This window comes from Temnothorax americanus, unplaced genomic scaffold, assembly GCF_048541705.1.
Source record: "Temnothorax americanus isolate GAGA-0224 unplaced genomic scaffold, ASM4854170v1 Scaffold8, whole genome shotgun sequence".
NCBI classification, from domain to species: Eukaryota; Metazoa; Arthropoda; class Insecta; order Hymenoptera; family Formicidae; genus Temnothorax; species Temnothorax americanus.
Genome location: NW_027509802.1, coordinates 1,513,514 through 1,528,716, shown reverse-complemented (window position 1 = coordinate 1,528,716; position 15,203 = coordinate 1,513,514). Strand labels below are relative to the sequence as shown.

The 15,203-nt window shown below is 38.0% G+C and overlaps 1 protein-coding gene across 1 annotated transcript in view; it reads left to right on the top strand.

Annotated features, from left to right (window-relative positions):
- The first annotated feature begins 3,587 nt into the window (after nucleotides 1-3,587).
- Nucleotides 3,588-15,203, top strand: part of LOC143907426 (uncharacterized) — a 28,628-nt gene continuing 17,012 nt past the window's right edge. The window contains exon 1 of the mRNA XM_077424225.1: nucleotides 3,588-5,243. Within this exon, the coding sequence (XP_077280351.1) occupies nucleotides 5,141-5,243 (103 nt within the window). The 5' untranslated portion in view covers nucleotides 3,588-5,140. The remainder of the gene's footprint in view (nucleotides 5,244-15,203) is intronic.

Here is a 15,203-nt window from a genome sequence, read left to right as displayed (position 1 = left end):
AGATGACGACTGAGATATCGACCGGATCCATTAGCATTACAATTATTTTTTATGACGCAATGAGGGTAGTTTTCAAAAGTATTGTATTTTAAACACAAGAATATAAGATAACATAGTATAAACATGAAGTCAGAAGAAAATTAACTTTAATGTTAATATTTATTTAATACATGTGACACGTGAGACTAATGAAAATTAAAGTAAGTTAATAAGTCAGATAAAATTTAATTCCGAATATAAGTTATAATGTAATTTTAATTACAGACGTGCTTTTATCACAATTTCCTATTTTCTATATTTATTAATACTCACGATTTAAATACTACACGTTCTAGAATCTTTCGCATCGTTTTTGCTGGAAGAATTAAGGCGATCGTTAAATTGCGTCACCAAAGTCGTCGCAATCGTGCAATATGTCCCTAACTCAATTATGTTCTAATTATTGTAACGACTATGTATCTAATTACTGTGAAAAATTATCTTTTATAGCGTGTTATTAATCAGATATATTGTTAAATGTAGGTATATTATATCGTAGTTATTATTAACAACCTTTAATAAATAATGAAACGACGATATTAAGCTTCCATAACACTGTCCACTACGACAAAATGATCGATACGCATATTATTGATTCACTGTATAATACATATGTCATACACCACATCGTTACTGCAGGTAATCGCAAGTCGCTCGCTGAAAATTCCAAGCATCTAATCGATAGTACGCTACGCCACACTGACATTCCAGAAGCTAGTATACGAAAGATATACATTTTTTATAACATTTACCCTTTCTTCGTAACGTGAGATACGCAGTGAAAAAATAAATAGTCATAATTTACTGAAAATTAAATAGATTTACTAGAAAATGCAGACGTAATAATGCGATGAGTTTGTCGGGATTCTATTTTCGTGGATGATATATATACGTGTGTGTATATCTTTGTCTTTCTAACACGCAAACAGTAATGATAACAGATATAATATGTATTATATTCCTTATGACGTATGGACAGAACGGTTGCTAAAGTATATCTAAAATTTAACTAAATACATATTTGCTATAGATTTAAAATAATGTTAAAGCTGGTTGCTAGAATGTCAAAACTTTTTGCAGCTTATCATCATGCTTGAGCGTCCTATACATAATTATTTTGATAGCCCAAAGAAATTTATTTCAGATCTGTATCTAACTAAAACTTTCATTTATTAAAACTCTTTAAAAATTTTTTAAATAATATTCAAAATAATTTGTATCGTTATATATGATTGAATTATTTGGGAACTTTCTAAAGAAGTATTTAAAAGAAGAACGCGTTCATTACTAATTATGACACTATATTATATTATGAAACAACTGTACAAAATTGTACAATCGATATCGCATTTGTTCAAGTCGCGGTATACCGTCCACAAAATATTCCGAGATCGTGCTCCGAGGCTGATCAGTTTCCACTTGGACAGACAGTGGACTCGACGATGCGCGGTCACGAGGAACAACGGTGTCTTAAATCTTAAATCAAGATCGCATGGATGACATCGCAGATGTTTAGAGACGGACGTCGAATCGCGGCAGGTGCAAGAACGAGATGATTCGATAATTCTTGCTTTATTTTTAGATTCCAAAGTCCATAGTTTAGAATCATTCATTCCAAAAATTAAGAAAAAGGGTATTACAATTGAAAACTAATGCCGAAAGAATTTTTTTATCGTTGAACCAATCACGCGCGGGTGGCTGAGTTATCTTTTGAATAGCTCACGCGACGGCTCACGCACATATAATTAATACAATCGATTATCTCATCCATTATTCTGATTCAATTAACGATTAATTGCGGAACAGATAAATGTACAGGTCGAGTCATAAATTCTATTCCTAAGCAAACTAAATTTATTTTGTAACTAAAATAAAAAGCACCATGAAAGAAATATATACACATTTTATTAATTAAAATTATATAAACTAATCATATAAAAACGTAACTATCGAAGATGCCCACTTTTTTACTTCAATTTTCTTCACACGATTGGACTTCTTAACTCTTGCAGCGTGCGGAATCTTGACGCTGCTGATGCCAAACCAGCCTTCGGAGCCTCGATATTTCGGTGAGGCTTAGAACAAATCTTTTCGTCTAAATCGAATCGATGTTCTAAAAATGGTGACTCGGTGAAGGCACAGCGTCCATATTCATACGAGTCGTGAGTCATGATGCTTTTTAGTTACGAAATACATTTTTTTTAGGAACAGAACTTATAAAATAACTATATCTTTAGAAAAAAATTTATATTTTTTTACAAGTATCATAATTTTAAATCGAAAGAAACGTTTGATCTTTTTTATATAAAAATATTAAATCGTCCGCGAGTATTAAAATATAGGAATGGAGAATGTAATTTATATTGAATCATGAAATTTATATTAAATAATTGTGTTTCTCTAACGGAAAAACCGGGAGAATTCAAAACTCCCGAGCGTTCGATTATATGACTGTGACAACGAATGTCATCGCGCAAATGGGAAAGAGAAGAAGAAATATTTATTTTCTATTATTTTCTTTTTTTATTTACCTTTTTACTAAACATTGGGGGGGGGAGAACGATCATTTTTATTATGTTTATGAATAAAATGTGTAAAAATGCAAATGTACACATAAAAATTTATCATCGATAATTGATAAGATCACAATTTATTTTACCAACTACCGACACGATGTATTTCTATACATAAATTTGTATATATTTTATAATATACATATATATAGATCAGTATAATTTACCTACGATACGTTTTATTCAATAGTTTATTTATATTATAATTTGCAGAGATAAAGTTTAATTTAAGAAATTTATTATACAAACAATTATAAATCATAGATATAAATAAGAATTATTGCAACGTGCTATAACTGTTGCGTAAAATTAATTCGTTTACAATTATTTATATCAGTAAAATACTATATATATTAAAAATAAAAGATTTACCTATACAAATTATCGAAAAACGTCTTTGGCAGGATTTAATTTTCTTCTCGTCAGATGTCATCAATGTGCACGAATCCAAGTAATCATATTGCGGAAATCCTAAAGCAACGACCTCGCTTCGACGCCATTTTTGCCTCCAAGAATGGGGAACGCCATTAAAAGTTGCGTATATCGCACATAAATCACACAGCAGTCACACGAATAATTTTGTATATATTTTGTAATATATATATCAATATAACTTATACATATAATAATTTTTTTGTACTACAATTTGCAGATAAATTTTAATTGAAGAAAAGAAATTAACTTTATACAATAATTGATTATCTTTCGTTAAACTGGCCAATTACCACGTGGCGACGCGAAGTATATGCAATTTGGATGCCGCTCGGATGGAACGCAGCGCGCCGCGCGGTCGAACGGAGCGCGCTCGCGAGACCGACCAATCGCGCGTGCGCCTCGCGGAGCGAGCGGAAGGCGAGATCACGTGACACGTGGCTCGCTAGAGAGAGCCGAGAGAGCGTGGTAACTGGTAAACTGGTAACCGTCAATGGACGATCGCTCAGTCGCTCAGGCCAATCGCAGGCGCGCCGCGGGTGACCTGACAACGTCAACGTCGCCCGTTGGGTCGCGAAACAGTGGCCTCGACACTCTCGACAGTCGTCGCTCGTCGCTCGGCTGTTCTTTCCGCGGTCGGTAGTCCGGAGTGGCGGAGTCCGGAGTCCCGGTAGCGGACAGCGGTTTCGCGTTTGACAGTGTGCATGGCGCGGTCGGACCGTCGCGCGATCGTACGTCGTACATATCCACGAGGGGGCCCGTTCGGGGCCCGGGCGAGAGAGGAACGACGTCGGGATCGCGCGCGCGAGAAACATAACAGCCTACCACAGCCTACAACCACGATGACACATTCGGTAACGTCGTCGACAACGAGCGTACCTGGGACAAGCGCGGCTACGGCTACGGCGATCGCGACTGCGACCGAGACGATAACAACGACGGCGTTACAACACCGTACTCGTTTGCCACGATAGTGCGTCGCTGTGGCCCGTGGCCCAACGACGGGGGAAAGGGGGAGAGCGCGCCGACGGACGCGGATGCGTCGCGTCCTGCACTTTAAACGAGAGATACACATGCCCGTTCGAGTTCCGGGAAACGCTTAGAACGCGAGAGCGATACGCGTGAAGGAAGAACGAGAGAGCTAGAGAGAGAGAACGCGACTGTCGAAGGAATACAAGTGAATCCGAATTGATCGTACGTATCGGCGCGACGCGGGGAAAGCGAGTGAAAGACGGAGAGAGAGAGAGAGAGAGGGAAAAAAAGAACAGGGTTACGAGGCAGGCGGGCGCCATTCGGAAGTAACAGTGTCAAAGCACACTCGGCGCTCGCGATTTCTTTTCGCGTTCGCGCGAACCCGTCGTGCGCGGGCATATCTGGAACGCGCGATGATGGGACGAGCGAGCGCGCGTGAAGTGGCCCGGTGCGGAGCGTGAAAGAGTCCAGCCGGACACGGACGGCGGGCCCCGTCCCGTGTTCTCGCTCCTGCCTTCGCGACGCGAGCGGCGACCGCCCCGCGTTCCGCCTGTTCGCCCAGCGGAGTTTTCACCGCGGCGACACGCGTTAAACATTCCGCGTACGTGCGCGGCCCGCGGCCCGCGGCCCCAGGAGGAGATTACGCGCGACCGGCCCCGCCGTATACGTGCCTTCGAAGGGGGCCCCCCCCGAATCCGAGACCCGAGGAAAAAAAGAAAAGAGGAAATTCCCAGACAATGGAGGGCCCCGCGTGCACCGTGGACTGAGGTGATCGGTCGCGAAAACTTTTCCCGTGTCTCGTATCTCGTATATCTCTGCGGGAAAGACAGAAGTGGAGAAGGTGGCGGAACGGAAGGAGGAGGAGGAGAGAGAGAGAGAGAAAAGACAGATTAGGTTAGGCTGAACTCACGCACGTTCCCCCTTCCCTCTCCATTCCTCCGCTGTGCAGTGCGCGCCGTGTGCGGCAGCGGACCCAGGGCGCTCCATCTCGCTTCGACGTGCACGCCCGTTTCCATCTGATTTGTGCACGCTCGAGGGACGAGGACGGCACGACGGAGAGGGAAGAGAAGAGATCGAGGAAAGAGCGGTGCGTGGATCCGCGGAGAAACGCTGGAAAAATACAAATGCCGATCGCCGATGGAATTTCGGTCGCTGAATCGACGGCGGCGGTCCACCACGTACCCCTCACCGTCACCGGCATGTCTCGTCTCGTCGACAGACTTTCAGGTTAGTGCGCTCGTGGTTCGTGGTTACACGATTGTTACAATAGGTGCTTCCCATTTATACGTCAAAACTCGGATAATTCTCACTCGTGAGAATGACGTCGTTCTATCCTTTTTGGCAATTAATGAATAATAAAGACATAATGAGAGAGACATCACAAGTGAGAATTATCTGAGTTTTGATGTAAATGGAAAGCAACTAATATATATATATATATATATATATATATATATATATATATATATATATATATATATGTATGCACGCGATTCATACATCTGCGTCCGCGCTCGCGCTCGCTAGCGCGAATTTAGTCGGCGCGAAGTCGCATAGTCGCGTGTCGCGACAGTTCGCCACGAACGTTTCCACTCTGGGGTCCCTCCACCTCTCCCCCTTCCCCCCCCTTCGACCAGACGAGACGGTCTTTCCGTTCCCAGACGGAGGTGTCGTCGGAGGAATTTGTCTGCGATTTTTATGCGATTTTCTATATACGCGCCTCTAAATTGCACGGCTCTTTATTCGTTACGAACGACATTTGGCTTTAGAAGTGCAAATATAATCAAATAATGCGCGTCTCCCTGTCTCCCGATCGTTATTCGATTATATTTAAACTTCTAAAGCACGTACGTGCTTCGTTAACGTTAAGAAGGGCCAAATACCTTTCGCAACGATAAAGAGCCGCGCATTTAAGAGCCGCGCGTATAAAAATTCATCAGACGACACCTTCGCGCTTCGTCTGGAAGTGGGAACGGAAAGACCGGTCCCGTCTTGTCTTGGGGAAACATGTAATATTATGTCGCGTGTTGCACAAAAGTAGAAAGAAAAGCGTTTCAATGTCGCACCCGTGTATTTTTATCGTTTATAAAAACGTCGACGTTTTTAACCGTCGTCGACGATAGCTCGTAGATGTTGTCTATAAAAAAAACGTTATTATATAATATAAAAATGATGGTTTTTAATTTGATCCAACCGGCCACATTTACCGAATCGTAATCCTCGCTCCGTGAATTACGACTCAAAAAATGTGCGGCCAGTCGAGTCGAATTAAACAATCGTTTTTGTTTTTGTTAGTTATTACTGGCGAAGCGAAGGGTTTTATTTTCTGGTTATTATAATCCTCGAAATTTGAAGGTATCGGTACGCGAGGAGCTGTACGATCTACCGCGCGGTGTTAAATGGAAATGTACGTAGCGGAGCAGCGCGGAGTAGACAGAATAAAAAAGGCAGAACCGTAGACGACGACACTGTAGAGTTTGTGCGAGAGACACAGTGTTCCCATACGTCTAACGATCTTTTTTTTCTTCTACCTTCTCTTTACTTCCTCGGATATTCGCGGTATACAAGGCGCCAGCCGTCGCTTTTTTTTATATATACGTAAATGGCCCGATTCGAGTATAAAAAAGTGTGATGACGACCGATGCATCCTGAATGTTCGAAGTGTAACGAGAACTTAAAAAAAAATTATATCAAGTATCTGTATTCTGTGATCTTTGATTAAGTACATTGACGCAGAGAGAGAGAGAGAAACGTAGGCACGCACATATGTACGTATACATATATCGATGCACGTTCGTATGTACACGTACATGGCAGCGGACAGACAAATGCCGACAGACCGATACCGGATAGACAGAGAAAGAGAGAGCGCGTGAGAATGTTTCAGAATTTATAGTTAATCCAAAGGGAATGATTCTGCGTAAAAAAAGTAACTTTAAATTTTAAAATACTTTTTTTTTTTTTATAGAAAACTATGTTTCAAGAAAAATGACTTTTAAAGTTTGCCGAGTATAAATTCTGAAGACTACATAGAAAAAACGTTTCACATTCGTCAGAAACTATTGGATGTAAAATATTTCTAATGTAAGGAATAATATATATATAGAAAAACATAACTTTGCTTCTGAAATCGGATTGTATCGTGCATTTTGGGACACTTGTGTGCATAGTCATACAAAATTAGAAAAAAAAGGATTTTCTTATGTAATCCCTTGGAAAGTTTGACTTCCTCGAAATATCGGGTTTGAAGGATTTTGAAAGGTTTCTTTCATCAACGGAAAAAAATGTGCGATATTTTCTCGCACATCGCTAAAAATATATATGTGCATTAAAAATTAGAAAAATGAATAACAAAATGTTTTCTACGAGCGAATTGATACGGATCAAACTGTTTACATAATCTTATATCATATATAGTATTATGTATTACATATATTGAAATAAAAGTTTTATATTGCATGCTATTTGACAAATTTAAATAGATGTCCGAATATAAAGCCGAGTAGAGTTCAAATTGCTGAAAATCCGCTTACGCGCATACGCGAGAATTGACTGTAATAATAATACGGTAAAGAGTATATACTAAAACAAAATTGCGTAATAATATTTATAACGATTTATTGGATAATTCTATAATGATTTCGCTCATCTATTTTTGTATTTAACTATAATTCAAATAGATTCAAGATTAACCAAACTAGTTGAAAATTTATATAGAACCAGTGTTAAGATCGGAGAGAAAAAATTGCGCTAATAGTTTGACATTTTACATTGTCGCAAAATCGAATAATACGATTTTTCTACAACGGCAAATTCTTTTTCTCCGTGATAGAAAGGTGCAACGTCATACAATTTTTCGTTGTTGGCTACGTTTCGATTTCAAATGGATTGTAAAATGTAAAAATTAATTCCTAAACCTTTCTTTATTTTCACTTCCACATTATCGCGTGAATTCTCCAGCACGGTCACCCCGGGCTATGGTTCCCCATACTCAACTGCTAAAAAATTCCAACATTTTTCGGGCTTCCGTATCATCACACACCCACCATCTCGATTTTATTGAGAATCGATATTTGGCGCGAGTCCAGTTATTCAAACGTTTGACGGTTTTCATATTTTATTGCCTCTAGGAAGTAATCGCTCGTCGTAATTTTTTTTTTTTTTTTTTTTTTTTTCAACTACATTTTTAATTCTTATTCCAAATCTTATGATGGCTTATAAATATAGTAGATATGTCTCTCTCATTAACAAGATCGGAAACACGTTCTCTTCCATTCTACTTATTACAGTCTAAAACGCACACGGGTTTGAATAATCGGTTTACAAGTTTCTTTTTATGCAATTCGCCGCGTAATATTTTGATATAAATTAAAGCCAGCATTAAATACGCGTGTAATAATTCATGTGCTACATGCTATCGAGGATTGCTGTAGACATCTCCGCGCAAATTTTAATAAAACCATCGTTCGTGCGTGCTAGCGTAAAATATATTTCTTCTGTTCCTACTATCGAACTAATCTTGCCGTTAAAAAATCTTTATATTTTTTGGGATGTGGATTATATTTTTAATTTAGTGTTAAATGATATTATTCACTGACCATATTAGAGTTTTGTGCTGGATTGCATACAGCAAAATTTATAGTTGTACAGTTTTATTTACAGTTTTATTCAGTTAATGATTCGGCTGAGGGCCTTGGCGAAAATCGAAACTAATAGTATCACGCGAATAATATCATATCTATGAATGTGATCGTTCTCTCTTTCCACTCTTCCGCGTACGTACAGAAAAGTATACGATGTAAATATTTTATTGCACGGACATCTGCGCTTATATATATCGGTCTTTTTTTACGAACAAATAATTCTTTGGTTTAATTTATATTTATAAATTTTTTCTTTTAAAACTAAAAACTAATTTTATTTTTACAAATCGGTAATGCATGGAATAGACGAATAAGCCAATGGAGTACGCATAAATTGCATATACGTCGCGTCGTTTCGTTTCGTCAAGATTCTCGATAAATTAATACTCGCGATGTGAGGTTTGCAAAGCGAAAAAAAATTCTTATCAATAATATTTTCTTACATACTATGTACGTAGTGACACAAAAATAAATTCGGTCGCGTATTGTTTGCGATGCATCATTATTTATTTTAACTCACTCTCGATTGATATCTATATTATGTGTTTGTGCTGTGCGCGTAAGCGAGTAGAAATGTGATCGATAAATAGGAATTTGGATAGGATGAAATATCGTAAAAGCGCTTAGCGGAATTTATGGATAGACCGGGAAAAGGAGAGAGACGCGCGCGAGAGTCGTGCCGACCCAAGCCGAACGGTTGGCCCCTTAAGGAGGGAGTAAAGAGGCAGGCAGGGGGTGGTCTCGTCCTATGCCACACGAAACACCTGGCTTTTCTATGTCTGTCCATACTCTCGCCCTCTATATCGTCTCGTGCCTCCCGATCTTTGTCATATTATCCCAAACTGCACCGGCACCCTCCTGTGTGCCCATCCGCCTTCCCCATTGGCGTCTTTACACATCAAGCGGCTCGTTATGCGCTGCCTATGAAGCAAATATCTATATCCGACAGTACTGCTCAATTAATCCGGCTGGCTGACGGAAACGGAATGAAGTGGTCGAATTGCGATCTATATTTTCTACCCACTGCCATTCATAGGGATAAAAGTGTAATATTTCGTCAGAATGAGGCAACGATACCGAATGATTCTAATTAACATATCGTTGATCGATGTATTAGGTTTTTTAAAAAACGATCAGATAAGTTTGCAAATATTTTTAATATTTGTTTAACGTTAAGAAAAATGTTGAAATAATATATATCTACGTATTTATCTTACATACAAATCTTATATGTCACGATTTTCATAAACATATTTTCATCATCGCTGCTTTTATAGGCCGCGACACCAATGCAGTTTCGAACAGTCGGAGAAAAACGTAGCACGATGTGTCTCGCTCGCGTCGGATCACGATTTCTCGATTGTCGATTACACTGTTACTTGTAGGTAATACGGCTTTTGCATTGGGGAAGGACGGGGGGGAGCTATGCATATAAACGCGTAGGCGCAGCTCTAAAAAACAGGCTTTGAGCGATGAGAACTTGATGAAATCAAGGCCGGTCACGCGATGCTTCGGAAAGATCGATTTAACAGCAGTCCGTATGCGGATCTTTTATTGATTTATTTATCTGCATATCGAAGCAACCTGCCGAGTTTTAAAAATCAATGAGGATCTTTTTACGTTGACTTTACATTATAACACTGCAGTAATTAAATATTCAAGATATGTGTTCTCATAATATTAATTACGTTGTACTTATTGCAAAAGATTGCAATAATTATCCGAACGAAAAGATAAATAAAAAATAAAAAGTTGACTATTATTTTATCTTTTTGTTCGGATAATTTAATAATCGTAAAAAGACTGGTAATTTGTGTAACTCAATGGCGATACGATGGAATTTTGCACATAGAGAGCCGCGAAACTGGCAGAAATAATAAGAAGGCATGTTTGTTCACTTAAAAAAATTTCAAATATATATAATCGATACAATATATTGAACATTAAACTGTTTATATACTGATATAAAAGCATCACGATAAAATCTGCAACTTTACATTACATAGTGAAATATTTCGAACGTAACATTAAAAGATCTTGGAAATTTGGAAAATGTTGAAAGTCTTGGATCGTTTAGAAATAAAAGGCATTTTTAAATTTTTTAAAATATTTGCCCTTTTTTATACTTTTATATTATATTATTTCAATTTATTTTCTATTTTGTGTAAAGATAGATAAAATTAGTTCGTAGAATTTTTAGATATTCAAGATTTTTATCAAGATTTTGAAGAATTTCCGACTTTGAATTATATTCGAAAGAACTAATAAGTTGAATACTACTTGAAATTTGATACGGAGAATTGCGAAATTTTTGGAGAGATAGTACAGGACACCGTTTACATTCTTGCTTGGTCCGCAGGGAATCGAGTTCTTAGGGAGTTCTCTCTTTAATCTTTCTACCGTCCAATTATTTCAGGCTGATTGTACCGCAGTAATATCTATAGTAGCAGGTATATGCACTTAACCAAAATCTTTCCATCATAATTTTTTTTTGTTTTTGTTTTGTTTTTCTTTTTTTCCAACGATAAGTCTAATTTGATTTATCGGTAAACAACTCTTGTTTCTTGTTTTTTATACAATGTTTATACAAATGTGTTTTACAGTTATTAAGGTATTCCTTTCACGGAGGAGCGTATTTTGTAGGCGCTTAAGCAGGGCCTCAGCAAACTTGTATATTGCATTAAACTTATATAAAATCAAGTTATACGTGATTATTATGTTTAATTATAAGAAAAAAGTGAAAACATTGTGTATTTAGAAATTTTTCATTTTTTGGTAAATTTTACTGTCAGAACAATATGGCAACGCTGCGTTTTTCAGGGCGCCGCGTGTAAAATGTGAAGTTGATAACAAAAGTGTCAATGTAGTGCATGTCACGTTCATCAATCAAAGAATATATTGTGACATTTTCTTTTTATCAAAGAGAGATTTTATAATAATAATGAGTGATAAGAAACATAAAGTGAGGAGTAATGTGGGCAAAAATAAGGGACACGTTGTGAAAATAAAAGTTGATAATAAACCGTATGTGATGAACTGAAGTGTGACATGAGCGCACAGCTTGCGTTGCCAAATAATTCCTTGAAAGTCGCCATTAAAAATATTCATCTTATAAACCACATTTCAAGTCAACTTTTAACATAAATATTTTGTTTAAATATTCGGTGACTCTGTATTTTTATCGGCACTATCGAAAGTATAGAGTTTAGCGAATATGTGTGTGTGTGTGTGTGTGTGTGTGTAGCGCAGTTAATATTTAATATCTTAAGATATTTGATAAACAAATTATTACATTGAAATGTGGAAAATAGACTTTTTCGATAACGTCACATATAAAATATCGAATTTTCAAAGTCATATATGTTCGGTAATGTGGTTTAATTTTTTTCTGGCGTAAAGATATGCATTTTAACTTTCTCGTACCAAAAAATCAGTTAATTCTTAAGACTTTGGTGTCATGAAAGGAATACCTTAAGTAATTTTTTTTTAGGACATGATCAGATCGCTGATTTATAACATATCAATATAAAAGCATGAAATCTATGTAGTTAAAATATTTTTTGTTATTTTATTTAGGGTATTTAAATTTGAAATAAAGTAACTTTAAAAATCTGATGTCTTTATATAAACTCGTTATCTCACTTTTAATAAAGTTTTCAAAATAGAAGTCTGTAATATGTTGTTTGTATTTATTTAGCAACAATTTTGTAGGTAATTTATATACGATGAATAAAATTTTTATTCGTAATCGCACCGTTTAGAAATTACGGTATTTTAGACAATTTATGAAGGATGAAATTTGAGCAACTTTTAAAATACCTATATAGAATTCACTTTACCCAAGGAAAAATAATTACAATCACACATGATTCTAAAACGTATCAGATTTTCTGTACTTCATAGCCAGGCGCGATTATTTTTTCAAAATATTACATTCTTTTATGGCTAGAAATACAAACAAGATTATTGCTATTACAAACTAACTACGAGCAAAGTTATTAACATTTCCTTCATTAAACTTTTTTGAAAAAGTTGAAACGAGGTAGGGGCGAGTTTATGACGGTAAAATCTGACGACGAGCGACCAGAGAAATTGACATTTCTAAAAGCACAGGAATTCCGGCAAACAGACTTGAACGCGAAATTGGAAATTTGATTGTTTTATGAGACTGTGCGATCGCCGTCATTTGCATCGTTTGTATTGTGAAAAATAGCTGAAATGGAAAGCATGGACAAGTTACCTACATCACACCGGAATATCTTACTTTCGCCCATAGCACAGCTGGCCTGGCTATCGTTATTGTAGCAAACCGACCGAAGTCTCATTCTCTCTCTGCTGCCGTTTATCAGTTTTGGTCCTCGTGATTCTTTTCTTTCTCTCGACCGAAACAATTACCGTCCGCTTTGTGATGATTGTTGAAATACTTAAAAAGGAATGTTTTTGCCAGTCGAGAGTTATTATTAACTCTCTGAAGTCGCCGGTGGTTCGATCAGTTGAATTTTGACGATCAACTGTATATTAAAATGCGTGGGAAATTTGATCGTTAAGCAAATATTGTTATCATTGATAATTAAACTGATATTTATATAATGTCATGATTTACGTATCGTTTAAAAATAAATATATATATATTTAGTTTTGACTGAACTTTTTGAAATAACCGATATTGATAGTAAATAAAGTTACGATTATACGAATTATGAATCGCGACGTAGCAAGTGGCGCGTGGCGCGTGCCGCGTTATATTTTGTAGCACGTAAATGATAGGATAGCGACGCTGTCGCATACGCGGACGGACATTTTAGGTAAACCGATCAATTTTGTGATGAAAAAATGATCGAGAAGGTACACGTGTTTTACCGCCTGTACGGGCGCGGCATGCACGACAAAAAAAACTATAATCGCGCACAGGAGGAACCATCTGCGGCTTCGAAAAGCATGATGCGGACCATGTGCCGGCTGCCAACGATACTCAGCTTGCGTAGCCCACCGCGTTAAGTCGACTGCTCCAAATCCGCCTTCTTGTATATTATACGTTACATTGACGGAAAATAAAAGAAATACGAAGGAAATTTTATGATAAACGCGGTAACGCTCCAAAATATTCGCCTCGCACATCGTTGCCACATAAAAGCCGATTTGGAAGATCGATTTTACCATTCGGTTTTCTTTTCCGCGAGTTTTCTTTCCGCCGATAAATCGATAGCTCGTCAAATTAAAATTTTGCAGCGGACTATGAACAAACAAGTTAAAGCTAACTCCAGTGATTGTATTAAACATAGAATATTTCTAATTATTATGTACACGCACGCACGCACAAGCCTTCGCGCATTTGACCTGAAATTAACTGAAAAATGTTTCATCCAGTCATTTCTCAAAATTTAATTCGCAAAAAATTCAACTTGGACATTTTTGTTAAGAAAAAGTTAAATTTTAAATTGACCAAAGAGTTTGTCATCCAATAGTTTTGAGGAACTTCCTCTCCTCCTTCCTTTTCCTTTCTCCCCTTGTTCCTCGTCCCTCTTCTCTTTCTCTCTTTTCTCCCTCCTCTCTCGTTTAGGGCTGAGAGGGGGAGGAAGGTCGATGCGTACATACATCGAGATCCACTTCCACATCCGCAGAAAACTTTATTCGGTTTATTGAATGGCATGTTTCCAGCTTTCGGATTTAATAGCGTACGCGGCGGGCAGAAACATTTGCGTGAGAATATAGTGAAATCCGGAAGTAATTATCACGCAGTAACCGGCTTCGACGCAATCGCGCCAACGTGAGTGACGTATCGCTCATGCATTTTCAGCGATTCCGTCAATCTTGCTCCCGATTACCATTTTTTCGCCATTCATATAATTTTACTACGATAAACGTGCATGAAAAATGATATCGCAGCACGTGTAATACGTTAAATCTAAAAAGTACGTTTTACCGTTGCCAGTTGCGCGTATCTCCTCTCCCGTTGGCTCGGTTGCTTAATTTTCATTTTTAAATATTCCCAGCATTTGACGATACTTTATTACGATTTGATATACTTTCCAAACATATGGAATTCTAGAAGGAAAACGACTTTCCCAATCAGCTACACAATCACGTTTTTACAGACATACGACACACGTGTGCTCGCCTCGCAAAAGGAAATTGCGCGTTCCACTCGGCCGTTCTACGTCGCAGCCATTACAATTTCGATCGAAGATCGCGAACAATATCGCGGAAAGCTAATTGATCGTGCGACACGATTGCAAAACGATATTACTGGCGGTATACGTTAAAAAAAAAAAAAAAAAAAAAATAGAGGCGGTAGAAGCGGGCGCGTGCCAGGGCCGGTCGGGGCCCATAATCGCCTCCGCGATGCGAGCGTTGCGAAAAAGCAGGTAATGGCGTTGAAGTGCATTCGGCAGCTGCTCGCCATGAATACCGACATGAATACCCGAGGTGGACGAGGTGGACATGTGCGATCCCGTCTTCTTTAGACACATGGCCCCGCCTATGAGTGCCCCCGAGCTCATATCGAGTGGAAAAGATACGTCCTGCTCTAGTTCGGCATTATATT